Source organism: Chlorocebus sabaeus, chromosome 16 (assembly GCF_047675955.1).
Source record: "Chlorocebus sabaeus isolate Y175 chromosome 16, mChlSab1.0.hap1, whole genome shotgun sequence".
Classification (NCBI taxonomy): domain Eukaryota; kingdom Metazoa; phylum Chordata; class Mammalia; order Primates; family Cercopithecidae; genus Chlorocebus; species Chlorocebus sabaeus.
In genome coordinates, this window is record NC_132919.1 from 51221852 (window position 1) to 51242422 (window position 20571).

The 20571-nt window shown below is 56.9% G+C and overlaps 1 protein-coding gene across 7 annotated transcripts in view; it reads right to left on the reverse strand.

Annotated features, from left to right (window-relative positions):
• MYO15B (myosin XVB) overlaps window positions 1–19293 on the reverse strand; it is a 37555-nt gene extending 18262 nt beyond the window's left edge. The window contains exons 1-21 of one of the 7 annotated variants that reach the window (XM_073005027.1): window positions 16370–19293; window positions 15921–15984; window positions 15594–15703; window positions 15364–15438; window positions 14900–15011; window positions 14532–14635; window positions 14311–14374; window positions 14071–14184; window positions 13778–13939; window positions 12024–12137; window positions 11853–11911; window positions 11640–11772; window positions 10012–10107; window positions 9668–9799; window positions 4682–4807; window positions 3651–3728; window positions 3300–3415; window positions 3168–3213; window positions 2933–3057; window positions 965–1082; window positions 551–708 (exon numbers count right to left, since the gene is read on the reverse strand). In XM_073005027.1, coding sequence (XP_072861128.1) covers window positions 551–708; window positions 965–1082; window positions 2933–3057; window positions 3168–3213; window positions 3300–3415; window positions 3651–3728; window positions 4682–4807; window positions 9668–9799; window positions 10012–10107; window positions 11640–11772; window positions 11853–11911; window positions 12024–12137; window positions 13778–13939; window positions 14071–14184; window positions 14311–14374; window positions 14532–14635; window positions 14900–15011; window positions 15364–15438; window positions 15594–15703; window positions 15921–15984; window positions 16370–18534 — 4271 coding nt within the window. In that variant the 5' untranslated portion in view covers window positions 18535–19293. The other 6 variants (XM_073005028.1, XM_073005029.1, XM_037993468.2 and 3 more) reach the window with 6 other exon arrangements.
• Window positions 19294–20571: the final 1278 nt, after the last annotated feature.

Below are 20571 nucleotides of genomic sequence, written 5' to 3' on the forward strand. Positions count from 1 at the left end.
AGGCCAGGCATGGTGGCTCACGCCTATAATCCCAGCACTTTGGGAGACTGAGGTAGGCAGATCACCAGGTCAGGAGTTCGAGCAGCCTGGCCAACATAGTGAAACTCTGTCTCTACTGAAAAATCTCAGCTACTTGAGAGGCTTGAACCCGGGAGGCAGAGGTTGCAGTGAGCTGAGATTGTGCCATTGCACTCCAGCCTGGGCGACAAGAGCAAAACTCCGTCTCAAAAAAAGAAAAAGAAAAGAAAAGAAAAAAAGATTGTTCCCACAGTGTGGAAAACAGACTAGAAAAGAGAATGATAAAGGAGTCAGGACCATAGGTTCAGGTGGCCTCAGCAGGTAGTGAGTTTCTCGTGACTGGGGTATTCAAGCAGAGGCCGCGTGGGTAAGGGGGAATGCCGTCAAGGACAGTCACATGCCGATGGGATGGCACTGGGGCAGGATGACTTGCCCTGAGGCACTATGTTTCCCCAACCCTGCCCCACCACCTGGAGGATGAGCCCACAGCCTCACCCCACCCACTTCAGCCGTGGCTCCAATGCTTGCACACCTGGCCTGGAACCCACGCATGCGAGCCTGCATCCGGGGCAGGACGCGCTGGCGGGAGATGCAGGTGCGGAAGCCACGGTGCAAGTTGACCAGGGCCTGGGAGCGCTGCTGGTTCCGGAGCTCCTCCAGCCGCTGCCAGCCCTGCTCCTGCAGCAGGACCTGTGGGCAGAGGTGCAGGCTGTAGGCAGGAGCCAGGAGCCAGCCCCGCCTGCTCTCCTTCTCTGGTCTCAGCCTCTTTCCCTTCCAGCCAAACCATTTGTTCTTCTGGGGTGCTGAGGCCAGCCTGGCGCCCAGTCCTTCTGTCTCCCACCACTTGGATGGATCCCCAAATCCTGGGTTTTTCCCTTTGGGCCCAGACTGCATCTCTCCTTTCCCATTCATGCTGCCCTCTGCACACAAGGATACACACACCCACCTTGGTGGCTCCGAGGTGACAGAGAGGTGATTCGGCCCCCAGCGCCTGGCTCAGGATGGTACCACACTTCTCCCGGTCAGAGAGGTCTTCCTGCCCTTCCGACCCCAGGGCCTGGAACCTGCTCCAAGGATGAAGCTGAGGTCAGAATAGCCAGAGCCTCCTTTTACACCTTTTTTTTTTTTTTTTTTTTTGAGACAGTTTCGCTCTTGTTGCCCAGGCTGGAGTGCAATGGTGCAATTTTGGCTCACCACAACCTCCACCTCCCAGGTTCAAGTGATTCTCCTGCCTCAGCTTCCGGAGTAGCTGGGATTACTGGCATGCGCCACCATGCCCGGCTAATTTTGTATTTTTGGTAGAGATGGGATTTCTCCATATTGGTCAGGCTGGCCTTGATCTCCCGACCTCAGGTGATCCGCCTGCCTCGGCCTCCCAAAGTTCCGGGATTACAGGCGTGAGCCAGCGCACCCAGTCCTTTCACACTTGCTGTGCGACACCCTGAGCCCCTTGGTATTTATTCCATTTCTAGATCATTAAAAAATTTGGAAGGTGCCTGCTCTATGCCAGGTGCTCAGCTGGGCGCCGAGACACTGCAGTGAACTTGGGCAGGGAGGGCCTCTGTGCTGGAACTCAGGGGGAAAACAGGTGAACACGGTGTGCCCAGGGGGCATGGGGGCTGGTTCCGGGCCACGGGAGCAACAGGAATGTGGTTCCCAAGGCCTTAGTCTCCTTGCCACCTAACACAGTGGGTCTCAAGACAAGTTTGTGAGAGGGAGGGAGGGATGTGGAAGGGAGGGAGGGGTGTGGAAGGGAGGGAGGGGCATGACAGGAAGGGGTGGGTGGGGGAGTGTTGAAGGACACTTCACAGGTCCAGATCGTGGTACCAGTTTGGCTCAATGGACACTCAGTAGTTAGTCCGTACCAAGCAAGCACTCTGTAGATTCTGGGGACACGTGGGTGACAGTCTGTGGTCACGGGATGCCACAGTGCATCAGGGAATGGCACAGATCAGCAGACCTGGTCTGTGCTGGGTGGAGAGTTGTACCTTGAGGTTCCTCTCACCCAGCTTCCGGGCTCAGGGCTTCTTGTTGGAGGTGACAATTGCCGTAGCTGGTAGGTTTCCAGATGGCAGAGACTGAACATGCTCCGCCCTGGAGCTTCTCAGGATCTGACTCAAGGCTGGGCACACCCATCCCTACTGCCTGCCTTTGCCTCAGTCCCCCAACCAGGCCATCCCCATTGCCAAGGCCATCACAGGCTAAGGAGGTCTGCAGAGCCCTGGGGTGAAGCTGCTGCTCCTAGCAACCGCCCCCTCCCTACTGGGCAGCCGCTAGCCCAGCACTGCTGGACATCAACGAGAAGTGACTCCACCTGCCCACTCTGTCCCTGTCCTTGGGGGAAACTCCAGCCCTTCAGAGGATTCCCAAGAGGTCATCCAGTCAATAGCCAAAGGCCAGATAGGCAAACAACAAAACAGACAATGTCACCAGCTTTTCTCGAGGTTTCTGAACTCTGGGAACAAAGCCGCCTCCGGGGTTCCTGGCAGCTCTGTGTGCCACCCCGCCCCTCCTGCCCTTCTGAAAGGCTCTTTTCTCACTCCGTCCCCCCTCCCATCTCACTGCTTCAGCCTGCACTTCCTGGACAGCTGCTGTGGGTACTAGACTGTGAGCCCCGCCCAGAGCAGGTACTGCTCCCACCTCATCTCTCGTGCCCGGGGAATCAGCACAGGAAACGTTTGCAGACAGGAGGAGAAATGATGAAGGCATGGAGGGATGGTGAATGGTCAAAGAGAGTGAGATGGAGAGAGAGAGAGAGAAAAAGAGGAGGAGAGGACGAGGAGACAGAGGGAGGGTTGGGGGCTAGGCCCAGTCCTGGGCAGAGTGAGTCCATCTCCAATCGGAAGGACCCCCAGGGCTGCCGGTCACTCCCGGGGCCTCCTTGTCAGTCCTGCCCTGAGGTGCTGGGCCCCACCTGGCCAGGAAGGCTCCAAAGGGTACACGCACAGGGAAGTTGGCACTGCGGGTGCCCACGGCCTCCAGTATGGCTGCCTGGTGCAGTTGCTTTGTCACATGTCCCACGTCAAAGAGGCCTGGAAGCTGTGGCCACAAGACAGAGCCAAAGACAGCTGGAGTCAAGGGGCCTGGAGCTGTGCGGAGGGAGGTGCAGGGCGGGGGAGGGTCCCGAGGCCAGTTGCTGGGGAGCTCACCTTTCCAGGGTTAGGGTTGAGGCATTGGATGAAATAGACATGGCTCCTGATGAGGGAAAGGGGGGTCACTTGGGCACAGACCAGTGCCCCATATAACTCCCTGGGGTCTGGTGTGGCTGCCGCTGTTCTCACCTGCCCAGCCGGGCTATGAGGTCCCCCAGGGCCTGCTGGAAGCGAGAGGCCAGCGTGGGTCTGCCTCGCCCTCCCCTGGACTGGGGCTCTGCCTCCTGGAACAGGCTGCTCACCAGCTGTGGGGGTGAAGAGCTGAGCCAGCTGGCTGCTGGGGCCTGCCCATCCACCCTGCAGCCCAGGAGAGCCAGAATGGGCCAGCCCTCAGCATCCAGACCCTGGCAAGCTCAGCCCATGGCCCAAGGTGCCACAGACTTGAGGGCCAACCCTTGGGCAAGAGCACCCAGGGGGAAAAAGACAGAATTAGGGGAAAAAGTATGGAGCAGGTGGGGGCCTGGAAGGGCAGATGGGCACCTGGAGCTGGCTCTGGCCAAGCATCTCCACCACGGCAGGGTCCAGCTGATCCCGGTTTCTGTTTAAAAACTTGTGAACCTACAAGAGACCATGCAGGCGGGGAGGGAAGCGGAGAAAGAGGGGAGCAGGAACCAAGGAGGGGAGGCTGGGTATGGAGGAGAAGAATCTACCCTCTCCCCGAGTGACCTGAAAGACTGCCTTGGTGATTTTCCAGTCCTTTAGCTAGCCATGGAATGTCACTGGACTTTCCATTCCACTCCATGGAAAGGTCCAGTCCCCAGCAATACCCCACTCTCCCCACTGGGGCTTTAACTTGTGCTAGTCAATAGCTTGACTAGACAAGAATGTTGCCTGTCTCTCCACGTTAAAACTTTTTTGATTTACATTTTTCTAGCTTTCTTGAACTCCTTGTATTTCTTTTTTGGGGGGCAACTCCTGGGTAGTTTGTAGTTTTTCTTCTCCAAGCAAAGTGTGCCATCTCCTTCAGGGAGAACTGATTCTCCCTACTGTCCTTCCCTTTATTCCAGCCCCCACTTCCCCATCCCCAGTGCCTCTCCTCCTGGGGTAGGCATGCGTGCAGCTTCTTGGTAGGCATAGAACTCAGAAGGGGGAAGGGAAGTTCATTCAGTGAGCACCTACCCTGTGCCAGGCACCTGCCAGGCCATCTCCACATTAGTACATCTAACCCTCACAGCAATGCCAGAGCTTAGGTCTCCAAGCCCATTTCACAGGTGAAGAAATGGAGGCTCAGAAGGTGAAGTAAACTGCCAAGGTCATTAGGTCCCAGGCTTGTGCTCTGCCCACTTGTCTGGAGGGCCCCAAGGCTTCCACTCCCTCACCCCATAACTGTCACCTAGAACTCAGTAAACCATGCTCAGAACTGGGCAGGGCCCATGGCTCAGGTAGGGGCAGGTGTCCAAGCCTTGCAAGGGGCCTCCCCACACCCACTCCTCTCCGCTGTTGGGTGACTCAGCTTGGGAGGGGACACTGCCCTTGCTGATTCACCCTGGTCTGTCCCTGAGGCCAGGTACCTGGTAGGTGACAGTCCCTGCATAATGTTGCACGGTGAACACGGGCAGGGGCAGCCGGGGCTTGGCATAGCTGGGGTGGTCACCATGGTGATAGTGGCTCTTCTGGAGGAAGGTGTGGTCCGTGGCCTAGGAGAGGAGCCACGCGCTCCCTTCACGCCTCTGCACAAGCTGTCCTTGCCTGGATGGTGCCCTCTCCCGGTGAGCACGAGTACTGCCTACACTGACTATAAGGGTAGGTTTGGCTACCCTTATAGTAGCTTCGGAGGCTGAAGTGGTCGGATCGTTTGAAGTTAGGGGTGTGAGATCAGCCTGGGCAACATAGTGAGATCCCGTCTCTACAAAAAATTTTAAAATTGGGCCGGGCGCGGTAGCTCACGCATGTAATCCCAGCACTTTGGGAGGCCGAGGCAGGCAGATCACAAGGTCAGGAGTTTGAGACCAGCCTGGTCAACATAGTGAAACTCCATCTCTACTAAAAATAAAAAAAAATTAGCTGGGCATGATGGCAGGCGCCTGTAATCCCAGCCACTCAGGTGGCTAAGGTAGGAGAAGCACTTGAACCCGGGAGGTGGAGGTTGCAGTGAGCCAAGATGGTGCCATTGCACTCCAGCCCAGGGGACAGTGTAAGACTCCATCTCAAAAAAAAAAAAAAAAAAAAATTAAGAATTAGCTGGGTGGGGCCAGGCGCGGTGGCTCATGCCTGTAATCCCAACACTTTGGGAGGTTGAGGCAGGTGGATCACCTGAGGTCAGGAGTTCAAGACCAGCCTGGCCAACGTAGTGAAACCCTGTCTCTAATAAAAATACAAAAAAAATTAGCTGGGCATGGTAGCTTATACCTGTAATCCCAGCTACTCAGGAGTCTGAGGCAGGAGAATTGTTTGAACCTGGGAGGTGGAGGTTGCAGTGAACCGAGACCACACCATTGCACTCCAGCCTCGGCAACAAGAACCAAACTCCGTCTCAAAAAAAGAAAAGAAAAGAAAAAAGTAAAATTAGCTGGGAGGAAGGAATGATTGAGACCGGGAGCTTGAGGCTGCAGTGAGCTATGGTGGTGTCACTGCACTCCAGCCTGGGTGAGAGTAAGACCCCATTTCTAAAATAAATAAATAAATAAGTACAAAAAAAAGAAAAGAAAAGAGGCCGGGCGCGTTGGCTCATGCCTGTAATCCCAGCACTTTGGGAGGCCGAGGCGGGCGGATCACAAGGTCAGGAGATCGAGACCATCCTGGCTAACACGGTGAAACCCCGTCTCTACTAAAAAATACAAAAAGTTAGTCGAGCATGGTGGTGGGCGCCTGTGGTCCCAGCTACTCGGGAGGCTGAGGCAGGAGAATGGCACGAACCCGGGAGGCGAACTGGAGCCTGCAGTGAGCCGAGATCGCGCCGCTGCACTCCAGCCTGGGCGACAGAGCTAGGCTCCGCATCAAAAAAAAGAAAGAAAGAAAGAAATGGGGATGGGGGGCTTTAGTACAGTTTTAGCAATCATTCCTTGGAGAATAGTCCCAGAATCACACGTGTTTGTATTTATTTATTTCATTATTTTTTTAAGACGGAGTCTTGCTCTGTCGCCCAGGCTGGAGTGCAGTGGCTGATCTTGGCTCACTGCAAGCTCCGCCTCCCGGGTTCACGCCATTCTCCTGCCTCAGCCTCCGGAGTAGCTGGGACTACAGGCGCCCGCCACCGCGCCTGACGAATTTTTTGTATTTTTAGTAGAGACGGGGTTTCACCGTGGTCTCTTTATCTCCTGACCTTGTGATCCGTCCGCCTCGGCCTCCCACAGTGTTGGGATTACAGGCGTGAGCCACCGCGCCCGGCCTACATGTGCTTTTAAACAACTCTTTGAAAGATCGGGCCGGGCGCGGTGGCTCAAGCCTGTAATCCCAGCACTTTGGGAGGCCGAGACGGGCGGATCACGAGGTCAGGAGATCGAGACCATCCTGGCTAACACGGTGAAACCCCGTCTCTACTAAAAATACAAAAAACTAGCCGGGCGAGGTGGCGGGCGCCTGTAGTCCCAGCTACTCCGGAGGCTGAGGCAGGAGAATGGCGTGAACCCGGGAGGCGGAGCTTGCAGTGAGCTGAGATCCGGCCACTGCAGTCCAGCCCGGGCTACAGAGCAAGACTCCGTCTCAAAAAAAAAAAAAAAAAAAAAAAAAAAGAAAGATCACTTTCAGGCAGGGCGCGGTGGCTCACGCCTGTAATCCCAGCACTTTGGGAGGCTGAGGCGGGCGGATCACGAGATCAGGAAATCGAGACCATCCTGGCTAACATGGTGAAACTCCGTCTCTACTAAAAATACAAAAAAAAAAAAAAAAAAAACCACACACACACACACACACACACACAAAATTAGCCGAGCATGGTGGCGGGTGCCTGTAGTCCCAGCTACTCGGGAGGCTGAGGCAAGAGAATGGCGTGAACCCGGTAGGCGGAGCTTGCAGTGAGCTGAAATCGCACCACTGCACTCCAACCTGGGCAACAGCGAGACTCCGTCTCAAAAAAAAAAAAAAAAAATTCACCTTCAAAAAGTAACTCAGTTGGGAATGATAGTAAGTCAGTTAAAACACACATACACAAACACACACAGTAACTCAAGGACAGGTGCAGTAGCTCAGGCCTGTAATCCCAGCACTTTGAGTGGCAAAGGTGGGAGGATTGCTTGAGCCCAGAAGGTTGGAAACAGCCTGGGCAACATAGCGAGACTCCACCTCTATGTTTTAAAATATAAAAATAAAACTAAAAAGTGACTTGGTTGGACGTTATTTTACTGAGCTAGTGAACATAAAATAGCAAGTGCATGGGGGAACTTGCCTAATGTTATGTAAATGAGAACTTGGGTTTAGGGTAACAATTCCAGGCTCAGCACCCACCTCGGACTCAGAAAATGGTACATGTCACATAAGATAGACCTAAGTGATATTGCTGAGCCTTGGAAAACCATGCTGGGGGATTCCAAAAGTGATCTTGGGACCTCAAAGACACTCATGACAAGTTTTAACAAAATGTTATGAAATGTGAACTGGGAGAAACAATCATTTATAAATTAACATGCTCTTAATTATTTAGTACAAGATTTTACATATGTATAAGTATTAAGAAATAAACATTATATATTATATATTAATGTGACCTGTTATTATATATTATACATGAAGACATGTATTACATTAATATGACACTGATCAATGAACTATTACAATAACATATTTCACAATTTTACCATTATTTTTCACCTTTCATTTTCTTTTTTTTTTTTTGAGACCCGGAGTCTCGCTCTGTCGCCCAGGCTCATGCCATTCTCCTGCCTCAGCCTCCCCAGTAGCTAGGACTACAGGCGCCCACCACCATGCCCGGCTAATTTTTGTTTTTTTTATTTTTTTGTTTTTTTGTTTTTTTTGAGACAGAGTCTCACTCTGTTGCCCAGGCTGGAGTGCAGTGGCGCGACCTCGGCTCATTGCAACCTCCACCTCCCCGGTTCACGCCATTCTCCTGTCTCAGCCTCCCAAGAAGCTGGGACCACAGGCGCCCGCCACCACGCCTGGCTAATTTTTTGTATTTTTTAGTAGAGATGGGCACCATGTTAGCCAGGACGGTCTCGATCTCCTGACCTCGTGATCTGCCCGCCTCAGCCTCCCAAAGTGCTGGGATTACAGGCGTGACTGCAACCTCAGCCTCCCGGGTTCACGTGATTCTCCTGCCTCAGCCTCCCGCGCCTGGCTCACCTTTCGTTTTCAACCACTAATTGGGAAAATGTGGGAGGGTCGCCCTGTGTTCAGGATCTGCAGAAGTTATATTGAGCTTCCACAGAAACTCCCGCACCACATTCCAGCCTCAGCTCCTAGAGGCTCATGACCCCCCAGCTCTCCCTGTCCCACAAACTCACCCACGGAACTGTGCAGGGGTGATTTTGTATTTGGCTCTGCGTGCCTTTTTTTTTTTTTTTTTTTTATAATTAATTTTTTTTTTGAAACAAGGTCTCACTCTGTCACCCAGGCTGGAGTGCAGTGGCATGATCATGGCTCACTGCATCCTTGACTTCCTGGGCTCAAGCCATCCATCCACCTCAGCCTCCCAAGTAGCTCTAACTATAGGCTCGCACCACCACACCAGGCTGATTTTTGTATTTTCTGTAGAGACGGGGTTTTGTCATGTTGGTCTTGAGCTCGTGGGCTCAGGGGATTCACTCACCTTGGCCTCCCAAAGTTCTGGGATTACACGCGTGAGCCACCGAGCTTGGCCAAGGCCTGTTTTTTTAAATTAACATTTATCTCCTCCTGCACTGCAGGTTGTAAGAGGGGAGAGACTGGGTCTAATTTTGTTCACCTTTTATCCTTAGCACAGTTCCTGGCACAGTTATTCATTCATTCATTATTTCCTTAACACGTGCTGCAAATAGAGCTCAAACCCTTCAGAGAGGCACCCGCCCTTGTGGAGCCCAGTCTAGTGTGGGAAGGAGTCAGTGAATGAATGGACGCTGTGACTGCATGTGGATGCGTGCTGAAACGTGAAACAGGGACGAGCCTGCTATTCAAGTCTCAGCAGGCAGGAGGCAGTCAGGAAGCTTTTGTGGAATGAGGGGCATGATGCCCTGGGGCTTGTCCCAGACTGGTCAGGAGCCTCAGTAGCCACCTGGCCACAATTGTGAGGGACCTGCAGAAGCCCTTCATGAGCCCTGTGCCGTCCCCACCACCTTGCCCATCGGGCACTATTGTCCCCCTTCTGTGGCAAGTACATGAGGAACCTCAGAGGACAGATGTCATGGTCAAGATCACCCGAGACAAGATGTGAATCCAGCTCTGCGGGAGCCCAGGGTTCTTCCCCTTCACTGCTGTTGTCCCAGGCTGTGCTGAGGAACTGTGGGCAGGGTTTCTGGATCCCATAACCATGTCCCCTCTGGGAGGCTCTGTCAGCTATAGCCTGGACACCCAGGGCCACCACCCCTTCTTCCTGACACTGGATGGGGGGGCACCACCCTGGGCCTCACCTGGGACAGCCATGTCTGGGCATCCAGGATACTCAGGAGGCTGTGGGGCTGGTCTACCAGGAGGTCCAGGCAGGATTCCCTCGGAGGCTGACGGACAGGCACCCAGGACAGCAACTCCCGCCGACACTCCTCCTGGGAATAGCCAGCATTTGGCCATTTCACAGGAGCAGGGATAACTCTCCTATCTTATGGAATAGTACATTGAGGCTCAGAAGACTGAGACGCCTCATGGAAAGGGGTCTTCCAGGCACAGCTCTCAGTTCCCAAATTTCCTTCACCAAGGATGGCTTCTGCCTGGGCAATGCCTAAGCGGCACCTGCCACGTTCACGCCCAATCCCCTTACCTCTTCCTGCGCCAGCAGCATCTGGCTGGAGAAGAGCTGCAGGCGCTCACTGGCAAGGTTGTTGCACAGTTGCTCCAGGCCATTCACCCGCAGGGCCTAGGGGCATGCGGCAGTGAGGTGGGCACATGGGGCTGGCAGGGGCCAGCACACAGGCCTGTGCCCTTCCCACCACCCCAGAGGCTTCCTTCGTTCTGGCCAGGGCGCAGGGATGAATAATGCCCAGGGCTGGTGCTGTGTAGCCAACAGGGTCAAGTCCAAAGGCTCCAGCACAGCACATGGGCTACCTCAGCCCCGCCCAGCCCAGCTACAGGCCCCTCTAGTTGCCCACACCCCTGCCCTCTGCTGCAACACTCCTGCGAGCCTTCAGACCTCCTGTCACAGCCATCCTGTGGCTTGGAAGGCGCCTTTCCCTACTAACTAGCAGGCTGGCTATCAGAGTCCCGCATCCTCATGAGCAGGACTCCAGGCTGCTGCCTCCAGGAAGCCTTCTAGGCTTCCTCCTATAGGGATTACAGGCACCTTCCTCTGTGCTCCCTCAGCACTCTCCTAGGAAGCTTCATGCAGCTTTATGCACCCTTGAAACACACACACAGGAGCTCGGTTGCATACACAGGCCACCGTCACTGCCAGCCTCAGGGAGGGCACGGTCACAAGGACACACTGGAGTGTGTGACAGAACAGGGGGCCATGAATAGTGCCCGTCCAGAGACTGAGGGCAGGGGCCACCTCCTCTCCCTCCAGCCCCATCCTGGCTGTCCTGAGGCAGCAGGATCCTCTGTAAAGGGATGTAGAGTCTCTGCCAACTCAGACTGATGGGGGACTCTCCCTCTTCCCTTTCCTCCTAGCGTGCGGGAAGTGCGGTTGCGGGTGGGTCCACCCTGGGGCCTCTGTCTTCCACTGCCTTTGAGGCTCCTGTGTCTCTGCAAGGCCAGGGAGGACAGGCCATGCTGAAGGCAGGACCGGCCAGAGTGGGACAGAACGGCTGCCCCAGAGCACACAGCTCTCTCATGGACCATCTTCATTAAGCCTCTGAAACTCACAAGGTAGGTCCTGCTGGGATTTCTAGTTTATAGATGGGAATGCTGGACCTCAGAAAGGTTCATTCACTTGTCCAAGGCCACACAGCTAGTGAGTGGCAGGACCACTTCGAATCTCTGCTCTGTCTGCTGCACTAAGCAACTCTTCCCAGCAGGAGGACAGCACGGGCCAGGCTGGGGCTTGTGGTGGGCTCCAGTCATCCCAGAGAAGCCAAGAGCGCTCCCAGCCCAGGCTGCCCAGCCCAACACCAGAGAAGGGAGCAGAGGCCATGCTTGGATGAACATGGGTGTGGGGCGGGGGCATTGTCCTCCGGAGGTGAGTGGAAGCAAGAACTCCAAGGTGCGCAGCCAGTCTGAGTCCTCAAGAGATTCTAAATCTCCAGAGGCAGCCCTGCTCCTTTTCCTCTCCATCCCTGCACCCCACCCCAGCAGGCTCAGCCCAGCAGATGTAGAAGGAGCCCTGAAGGCGCCCTGCCAGACAGGCAAGCACCTCACGAGCACCCCCAGGGAGAGCTGGAGCTGTGGGGGTCCCAGAAATCCATCAGAATTATATGGGTGCCCCCTTTTCTGGGCCCCACCCCAAGGGGTGACCTCAAAGCCATAGGCATCCACGACAGTGATGGTGCCAGTGCTGCCTTCCTCCCCTGCTGGTGCCAGCCGTGCATTGGTCCGCCTCAGAAGCTGGTGGAAGAGGCGTGAATACAGGGCCTTGGCCAGGGCGTCCCTGTAGGCATGGTGGGAGGGTGAGCCACGTAGAGCCGTGCCCCGGGCCCTGCTCTGACTCTCACCCATCTCTAGGGTCACCTGGCATCAATGGCGCCTTCCATGGGCAGGGATCGTGAGACCTGGCCATAGGGCGTCTCCTGGAGGGCAGAGGAGGCACAGCTGGTGTGTCAGGCCCACAGCCCTCAAGGTGCTTACTCAGCCTGCAGGTCAGCCAGGCCAGGCCCCTCTCCCCAGGACCCTCGGGCTCACCGTGACCCTCCTGGTGACAGCCCCCTCCAGGCACTCTGGTGGTACCCGCAGCAGCCGGGCTGCTGTGTGGATCTCGGCCCAGCTAGACACAGCAGCCACCTCCTGGGACTCCCGCTACATAGAGAGGGAGGGACAGGGAGAGCTCTGCTTCAGGAATGGACACACTCCCCAGGCAGGGCAGGCCAGGCTTTGCCTGGCAAGTGGCCCTGTCACCCAAAGGGGAGATAGTCACATGAGGAGATCTGGGCCGTTAGGAGCCAGGCTGTGGTTCTCAGGGCCCTGAGTTCGAGTCCTACTTTCCCTCTTCGCTGGCAGACAGCTCTGGCCAGGCTCCTTCCTTCCTGCACCCCCATGGCCTCACTGCTAAAGGGGAAGCAGTAACCCTTGCTAGGGGGTTGTCTCACAAACTAAATTAGAAAACAAATGCAAAGTGATCTACACAGTGCTGGGTACATAATAGCTGCTTGTTCACTTCTTTTATTTTTTTTGAGACAAGGTCTCACTCTGTCACCCAGGCTTGAGTGCAGTGGCACGATCACGGCTCACCACAGCCTCCACATCCCGGGTTCAGGTAATTCTTCCATCTCAGCCTCCCCAGTAGCTGGGATTACAGGCGCATGCCACCATGCCCAGCTAATCTTTTTTTTTTCCTTCCAAGACCGAGTCTCGCTCTTGTTGCTCAGGCTGGAGTACAATGGCGCGATCTCGGCTCACTGCAACCTCCGCCTCCCACGTTCAAGCAATTCTCCTGCCTCAGCCTCCCAAGTAGCTGGGATTATAGGCATGTGCCAACACGGCCGATTAATTTTGTATTTTTAGCAGAGACAGGGTTTCACCATATTGGTCAGGCTGGTCTCAAACTCCTGACCTCAAGTGATCTGCCCATCTCGGCCTCCCAATGTGCTGGGATTACAGGCATGAGCTACCACGCCCGGTCTGATTTTTTTTTTTTTTTTTTTTTGAGATGGAGTCTCGCTCTGTCACCCAGGCTGGAGTACAGTGGCACTATCTTGGGTCACTGCCATCTCTGCCTTCCTGGTTCAAGCAATTCTCCTGCCTCAGCTTCTCTAAGTAGCTGGGACTACAGCTACAGGCACGTGCCACCACACCCAGCTAATTTTTGTATTTTTAGTAGAGACAGGGTTTCAGCATATTGGCCAGGTTGGTCTCGAACTCCTGACTTCAAGTGATCTGCCCGCCTTGGCCTCCCAAAGTGCTGGGATTATAGGTATGAGCCACTGTGCCTGGCCTAATCTTTTGATATTTTTTGTAGAGACAAGGTTTTGCCACGTTGCCCACGCTGCTCTAGAATTCCTGAGCTCAAGTGATCCACCCACCTCGGCCTCCCGAAGTGCTAGGATTACAGGCGTGAGCCACCACGGCCAGCCTTTTTTTTTTTTTTAAATAGAGATGGGGTCTCTCTACGTTGCCTAGGCTGGTCTCAAACTCCTGGCTTCACACGATCCTCCTGCCTTGGCCTCCCAAAGTGCTGGGATCACAGGAGTGACCCACCATGCCTGACCATAGCTGTTCATCTAATGCCATCTTAGGGGTGGCAGCTTAGAGGCACAGACACTGGGAGAGTGGAGAAGCTCTAGGTCTCAGCTTTCTCATCTACACAGTGGGGATCTACCTGCTTTTCAGGGCAGCCCAGCGCTCTGTAGTCTCCTACACACAAGCATTTGGCGTCATTACCACTGCCCTGATACTGCAGACCCAGCACCCCGGATGGCCCCTGCCCACAGGGAGCCCACCTCTGAGGAGGAGAAGCAGATGTTGCCCAGCTGCAGGACGGCGGCCAGCACAGCCCAGACGGCATTCAACTCCTCCGTGCACAAGCCCAGCCCCTGCAGTGCCTTCACCAGCCCCTCAAAGTCCTGGGCATCCTCCTTGCCTTGGAGCCTGCAAGCCTGGCCCTGCAGGGCACAGCAGGGGTGAGGGGGTGGGGCCTGCCACCCCATAGCCTCCTGCTACTTCTCAGACCTCTGGGCCAAGATCCTCCTCTGGGGAGGCCTTCTCCCCGCTGTACCACAAGGGCTCCCCATACCTGGTTGAGGTAGTAGTAAGTCTCGGGTCCCTGCAGGGAGAGCCGCTCCCGCTCTATGGAGTCCAGCCCTGCCAGCAGCTCGTAAAAAACATGGAAGCTCCGCTCAGCCTGGGCCTTGGGGGCAGGACTGGCTTAGGGGCTTAGTGCCCTAGGGGCTCAAAGGCCACACCCTGACAGTGGCACCCTCTGCCCTTCCTACTCTGGGAACTGGGGAGGGGTGGATAGAAGGGCCGCCCTTACCTGAAACACCACCCTGGAGGTCTCAAGTAGATAATGAGACACAGAGGCTCCCACGATGACCCCTCTGGGGGCACAGAAGATGGGTGTGAGTGCCCAGGATGCAGACCACCCAGGGGCCCCGTGCATAAGAAGCCCTACCAGAGTCTGGACCCCAGGGAAGAAGCCCAAGGACCCAGCAAGGGTAAGTGATTGTAGGTGCCCCCTGTAACTCTGCCACTCACTGTTGTAGGTAGAGGCAGAAGACCTGGCCGAAGCGGCTGGCATTGGCATTGAGGATGGTCTTGGCATGGCCAAAGCTGCTGAGTATGGGCAGCACATCCTCCACCTGTACAAAGAGGAGTCTTCAAGCATCCCTGGGCAGCAGTAGCCCCCACCAGCAGGCATCCCAGCTAGGGGCAGGTCCAGGGAGGCGTCAATCCCATCAGAAAGGGCAGTGCCTTCAGCTGACCCCAGGAGACGCCAGAGGCCTGGAGACCACCCCTCTCCTGGCTGAAAGAAGAAAGATAATCCCTCGGACATGGTCAGCTGTCTCCTGCAGGGAGACAGATGGCCAGCTCGGCCCATGAGGTGCCTCCAGCCTGGCCCTCACCTGACACCCTCGGTTCCCCGTCTGATCCTGCTCCAGGCTGCTTAGGAACTGCACGATCTTTTTGGAGGCTTCTGTCTTCCCTGAGCCGCTGTGCCCACTGCAGCGGGAGGAGCTAAGGATGTGTTGGTTGGTAGGGTCTCCAGGGAGGGGCACATAGGACCACCCCACTGAATCCAGGAAGTGGGATGTGCCACCCAGAAGTGACAGCTAGCCTGGAGAGACCCCCAGAAATGTGGAAAGACAGTCCCAGAGCATGGAGAGACCCAACAGAAAGAAAAGTCCCCAAGATGCCACATTCCAGGGGCTCATGCGATGATTTCAGCTGGGAGCTCGGCCCTGTGGAGTCCAGAACTATAGCCTGGCAATGGAGCAGACCAGTGGCTTCCAGGGAAGACCTCAGGCCCTGCCCCATCAACCCTCAGTGTGGCCCGTGGGTTCAGCCACGCAGGACGGCCACCACTCACCGCAGGAGGATGCATGGGTCCTGCCCAGTATGCTGAGCCAGGTCATAGGCTGATGCCACGATGGCAAAGATGTGTCTGAGGGAGATGAGAAGGTTGCCAGACATGGGGACCTGGGACCCTCCGAGGTGTAGCAGAGGTACTCACAGGCCCTGGGACCTCAGTCAAGGGGACATGCAGGGACTGGGCTGCCTGGGAGGTGAACAGAGGGTCAGTGGGGCAGAGTCACATACGGGGTGGTGCTGAGGGCCTTCCTGGGGTGGTAGCTTTCCTGGACCTCAGGTGAGAAGAGAGGCAAGGGCCGGTGGGGGTTCAAAACAAGCAAGAGGGGACCCCCAAAAGTCTGGGGAGGAAAACAAGCTGTCATCAGAGTGTGGAGGGAGCAGGGGGAATGTAAACAGAGCTCAGCCCCCCAGTCCCGCTCTGCAGGGTTCCAGAGAGGCTTCAGCGCCCAGCCCGGGGAGGAAGAGGAAAGAGAACCTCCAGGGGTGCTGGGGAGCCCTCTGTCCCCAGAGGAAAGGGGATCCCAACCCACTGTCCCTCCCCGTGGCTCCCCATACATAGATTCGGCCCAGGTGAAATCTCTTCTTGAGGCACAGCAGCACAGAGCTGTCACATATCAGCCTGTGGGGACAACAGGGTGGAGGGACGACAAATTGTGGCTGCAGGAGGTTGTGCGTTAGTTCTGCTACCCACTGCAGGGACACTTCGGGCAAGTCATTCAACCTCCCAGAGCCTGATCCACAAAATGAGGGCTGGGCTGTCAAGTAATGGGGAGGCTACAAGTAGGGCTGGCACTGACCCAGAAGGAAGCTTTGTACTAATTAGAAAGGCAGTCCTGGGGAGGTAGCATCTGTCGCCCCTCACCTGCCCCTTCCTGCCAGGAGGGTTCAAGCCCATCCTTCTAAGGATTCAATAAGGGTCTACACGCAATTAATAAAGATGAGCGCAGGGTGGGTATGAGGAGCTGTGAGCCAGGGATGGCAGCTTTGGCACCGAGTCCGCTCACCGCAGGCGGGCCAGGTCCTCCGTGTCTTCTAGGCCGTCTCCAAGGCTCCTGCCTTCGGCACCGGGAAAGGGTGGCGCCTCCAGGCCCGGCCCGAGGCTTAGCTCCAGGTCCCTCTCCAGCACCGCCTCGTCCTCATCCTCGGGTTCCCACCGCTCCCTCAGGGACCCGCGGAAGCACGGGTCTCCCTCCTGCTGCAGGCGGGTCTCCAGGGCGAGTCGGGGCAGCAGCACGGCGGCGCCAAGCCTAGGACCCTTGCGGGGACCGGAGCCTTGCGCCCAGTGCACTGGGGGCTCCTCGTCCAGGGTCTCCGACTCCGCCTCACTGCTGGAGCCGCTCTCGTCGAGCGAGGGCCCGTCGGGGGCAGTCGGGGCGAGGAGGGAGCCGCGACGAAGCCCGGACACCCCTTCCCCACTCGCCCTGCGGCCCTCACTGTGCCCCCCTGCCCCTGCACGAGGCCAACCTCGGCCTTCCCCCGTGGGGGCATCTGTGGACGCTTCTTCAGAGCTGCGGCTGCTCGACGCCCGCCCTGCCCTGTGGATCCTGGGGAACACGACTGCGAACTTGGGATCTGGAGTCCCGTCCTCCTGATCGAAAGGGTCGTCGGGGACTGGGCTTGTCCGGACCTGCGGGGGGCGCGAGAGGACGCCAGGAGGAGCCCTCGGCCTACCCCCGCGCCCTGCTAAGCCGGCCAGGTGCAACGCTAGACGGTGCCGCAGCCCCGGCTCAGGGCCCCGCCCCTCGCCCCCTCTCTCGTGGTCCCGCCCCTCGTCCCCTCTCTCGCGGCCCCGCCCCTCGTCCTCTTTCCCGCGGCCCAGCCCCTCGTCCTCTTTCCCGCGGCCCCGCCCCTCGTCCCCTCGCTTGTGGCCCCGCCCCTCGCTTCCTCTCCCATGACCCAGCCCGTCGTCCGCTTTCCCGCGGCCCCGCCCCTCGCACGCTTTTCCGCGGCCCCACCCCTCGCTCGCCCGTGGCCCCGCCCTCTCCCCCTCGCCCTCTGGCGGCCGCGGCCGCAGCCGCAGCCGCCGCCACAGCCAGCGCAAGAGGCCCAGGGCTCGTGCTACACTCAGGAGCCGCTCCTTGAGGCCAGCGCGGCGGGGGCCCACGGCCTGGGAAGTGACGCCTGGCGGGGACCTCGCGAGGAGTCTGCGGACCACCAGGAGGGCCGCCAGCGGGGCTGGGTCCTCCGGCCCCGCTCCCGCTGGGGCTCCTGCTACGCCCTCCCCTGCCGCCGCTGGCACCCGCCCCGCCGCCTTTCTGACCGGGTGGCGCGGAGCTCGGGCCGTCGAGGCCTGCATTGTTTCAGGCTTGGCGCCCCGCTGCGCCCGGTTGTCGCTCGCGTCCTGGGCCGGCCCGGTGTCCCGAGGAGCCCGCGAGCTGCCCTCGAAGGTCCTGGAAGCCATAGCTGCTCGGGGGCCCCGTCCAGGTCCGGTCTCCAGCAGACTCGAGTCGGAGTCCCCCCCGGAATGCTCGCTGGCCCTAAGGGGCCCCGTCCCCGACGACCCTTCCCGGCCCCAGGGATCTGCGCGGGGCCAGCCGCTGTCCAGGCCGTCGCTGCTTGGCTCCAGCGCTGACTCTGGCCCGGTTTTTGTCCCTTCCGAGCCCGTGACCGTAGGCTCCAGGGTGGGCCGCAGCTCCCGGGCTCCGCCGCGCTGGCTGCCGCTCTCCTGGGCCTCGCGGGCTTCGCTGTCCGGACAGGAGCTGCCTCCGTCCCCACCCGACGTGTCCCCATCGAGGCTCCGGGGCGCCCGGCGGCCTCGCTGAGCCGAGGGCCCTGGATCTTTCCCCTTCCTCCTACGGCGGCCGCCCAGTCCTTCTCCTCGGGAGAGGCTGCCTTCCTCCAGGCGCCCCCTGCGGCCGCCCCTGGGCCCGCGTCCCGGACACCGCGCGCTGCGTTGCCTCTCCTGGGCCTCTGGGGGCGACCCAGCCCCTGGGCGTCTGCAGCCGCCGTTCTCCTCTGCGATGGGCTTCCTGCGGCCACCAGCGGCCCCCTGGCCCCCGGCGGTGGCGGGCTGGGCGGCCGGTCTCGCCCTGACCGCCTGGCCGTGATCGGATCGTCGTTCCTGGCTGGGCGCGCCGTCCGCGCTGGCCGACCCCGACTCCTGCTCCCCTGAGGCCGGCCTCCCGGGCCTCGCCAGGCGCTGGGGCGCTTTGCCCTGGTTCCTGCCCATGGCTGGCCCAGAAGATACGGGCTTCGTGACGCCCGGGTCCTCTCCCCTCCCTGGGGATCTGGCCGCCCGCGGTGACCCTCTGTGCAGTGCACTACTTCGGCTCTGCTCTCGCAGGGGCTACAGGCTCCTTCTACTCCCCAGGGTGCCCGCCTTACAGGACCATCAATAATGCAGAAGGCGGCGGGTCCTGACCCCCTCGGCCAACAATGGAGCAGAGGCTCCCAGGAAACAGGAGACGCTGCAGCTGCGGACAGGGCAACCGTGCCATTGGGAGGCGCTGCCAGCCAGGCCAGTCTGGCACCATGCCAGACTGAGGGGGCCCATGCTCCACTCCCACTTCAGTGCTTGCCCAGCAGGGAAGGGCCCAGAGAACCTGTCTGGACCTCTTCCTTCTGGGGGTTCCAGGGGTCTGGGACCAGGCCCACCCTGGCACATGGCAGCAATCCATGAGTCGTTAGGGTTTTTGTTCTTTTCAATTGTGGAATAAATGCAATTTACCGAAAAGTGGATAAAACATAAATGTACATCTTGAACTGGTGTAAAACATGCCTGTCTACATCCTTGGAGTTATGGAACAGAACCACACCCCATAAATTCCTGATTGCCCCAACGTGTGTGTTTTTAAAATACCTATTTTTAAAATAGGTAATACATTCACATCATTCAAACATCCAAACATCACAAGATAAAAGTCTCCCATTCCTGACCCTCAGTGTACTCAGTGTTCCCCTGAGGTTACCCATTTCTGTATTTCCTTGCAAAACTTTCCATGCTGGCCAGGAGTGGTGGCTCCCGCCTGTAATCCCAGCACTTTGGGAGGCTGAGGTGGGCGGATCACGAGGTCAGAAGATCGAGACCATCCTGGCTAATACGGTGAAACCCCGTCTCTACTAAAAATACAAAAAAATTAGCAGGGTGAGGTGGCGGGCGCCTGTAGTCCCAGCTACTCTGGAGAGGCTGAGGCAGGAGAATAGCGTAAACCCAGGAGGCGGAGCTTACAGTGAGCTGAGATCACACCACTGCACTCCAGCCTGGGCAACAGAGCAAGCTCTGTCTCAAAAAAAAAAAAAAAAAAAAAAAAACTTTCCATGCAGAGAAAAGCAAATATATTTTTCCCATTTAGCAAAAGTGGCAGCTTATGTAGCTCAGGGGTCTCCACTTTGCCTTTTTCACTTAAGAATGTAACCTGGTGATTTCATAATAATACCATAAAAAGCCAGCCTGCCTTCCTCCCTTCTCCCCTCCCTCTCTTCCTTGCAAATAAATGCACCATGGTTGAACCAATGCCTTATTGATAGGTTTTTATATCTAAAGTGGATCCTGGCCAAGCAAAGTGGCTCACACCTGTAATCCCAGCACTTTGGGAGGCCGAGGTGGGTGGATCACCTGATGTCAGGAGTTCGAGATCAGCCTGGCCAACATGGTGAAACCCCATCTCTACTAAAAATACAAAAATTAGCTAGGTGTGGTAGCGCATGCCTGTAACCCCAGCTACTCAGGAGGCTGAGGCAAGAGAATCACTTGAACCCAGGAGGCAGAGATTGCAGTGAGCTGAGATTGTCCCACCCTACTCCAGCTTAGGTGACAGAGCAGGATTCCCTCTCAAAAAAAAGAAAAAAAAAAAAAAAGTAGATCCTGCCTTCATCTCATCTTTTGCTTAAGTTACAACCAATATTGGAATAGAATTTCACCAGCATCTGCGTAGAATCGACCAGGAGTAGAATTGCTGCACCATAGGGCACATGCGTTTGCAATTTTGAGGTTTCCAAATTTTTCTCCACAAAGGTTGTGCCGATTTATATTACCACCACCACAACAGGGGAGACCACCATTCTTTTCCAACACTCTGAAGCATGACAAAATTTCAGTGCCGCTTTGAAGAAATAAGATCTAGTGTTCAATAGATCAGTAGGATGACTATAGATAACATTAATCCATTGCACATTTCCAAGTAGCTAGAAGAGAACTGTTGGGAGAAAAGCTGAGTGTTGGGAGAGAAGCTGAGGCAGGGCTTGCATGTCTGCTAGACTTTAGCTC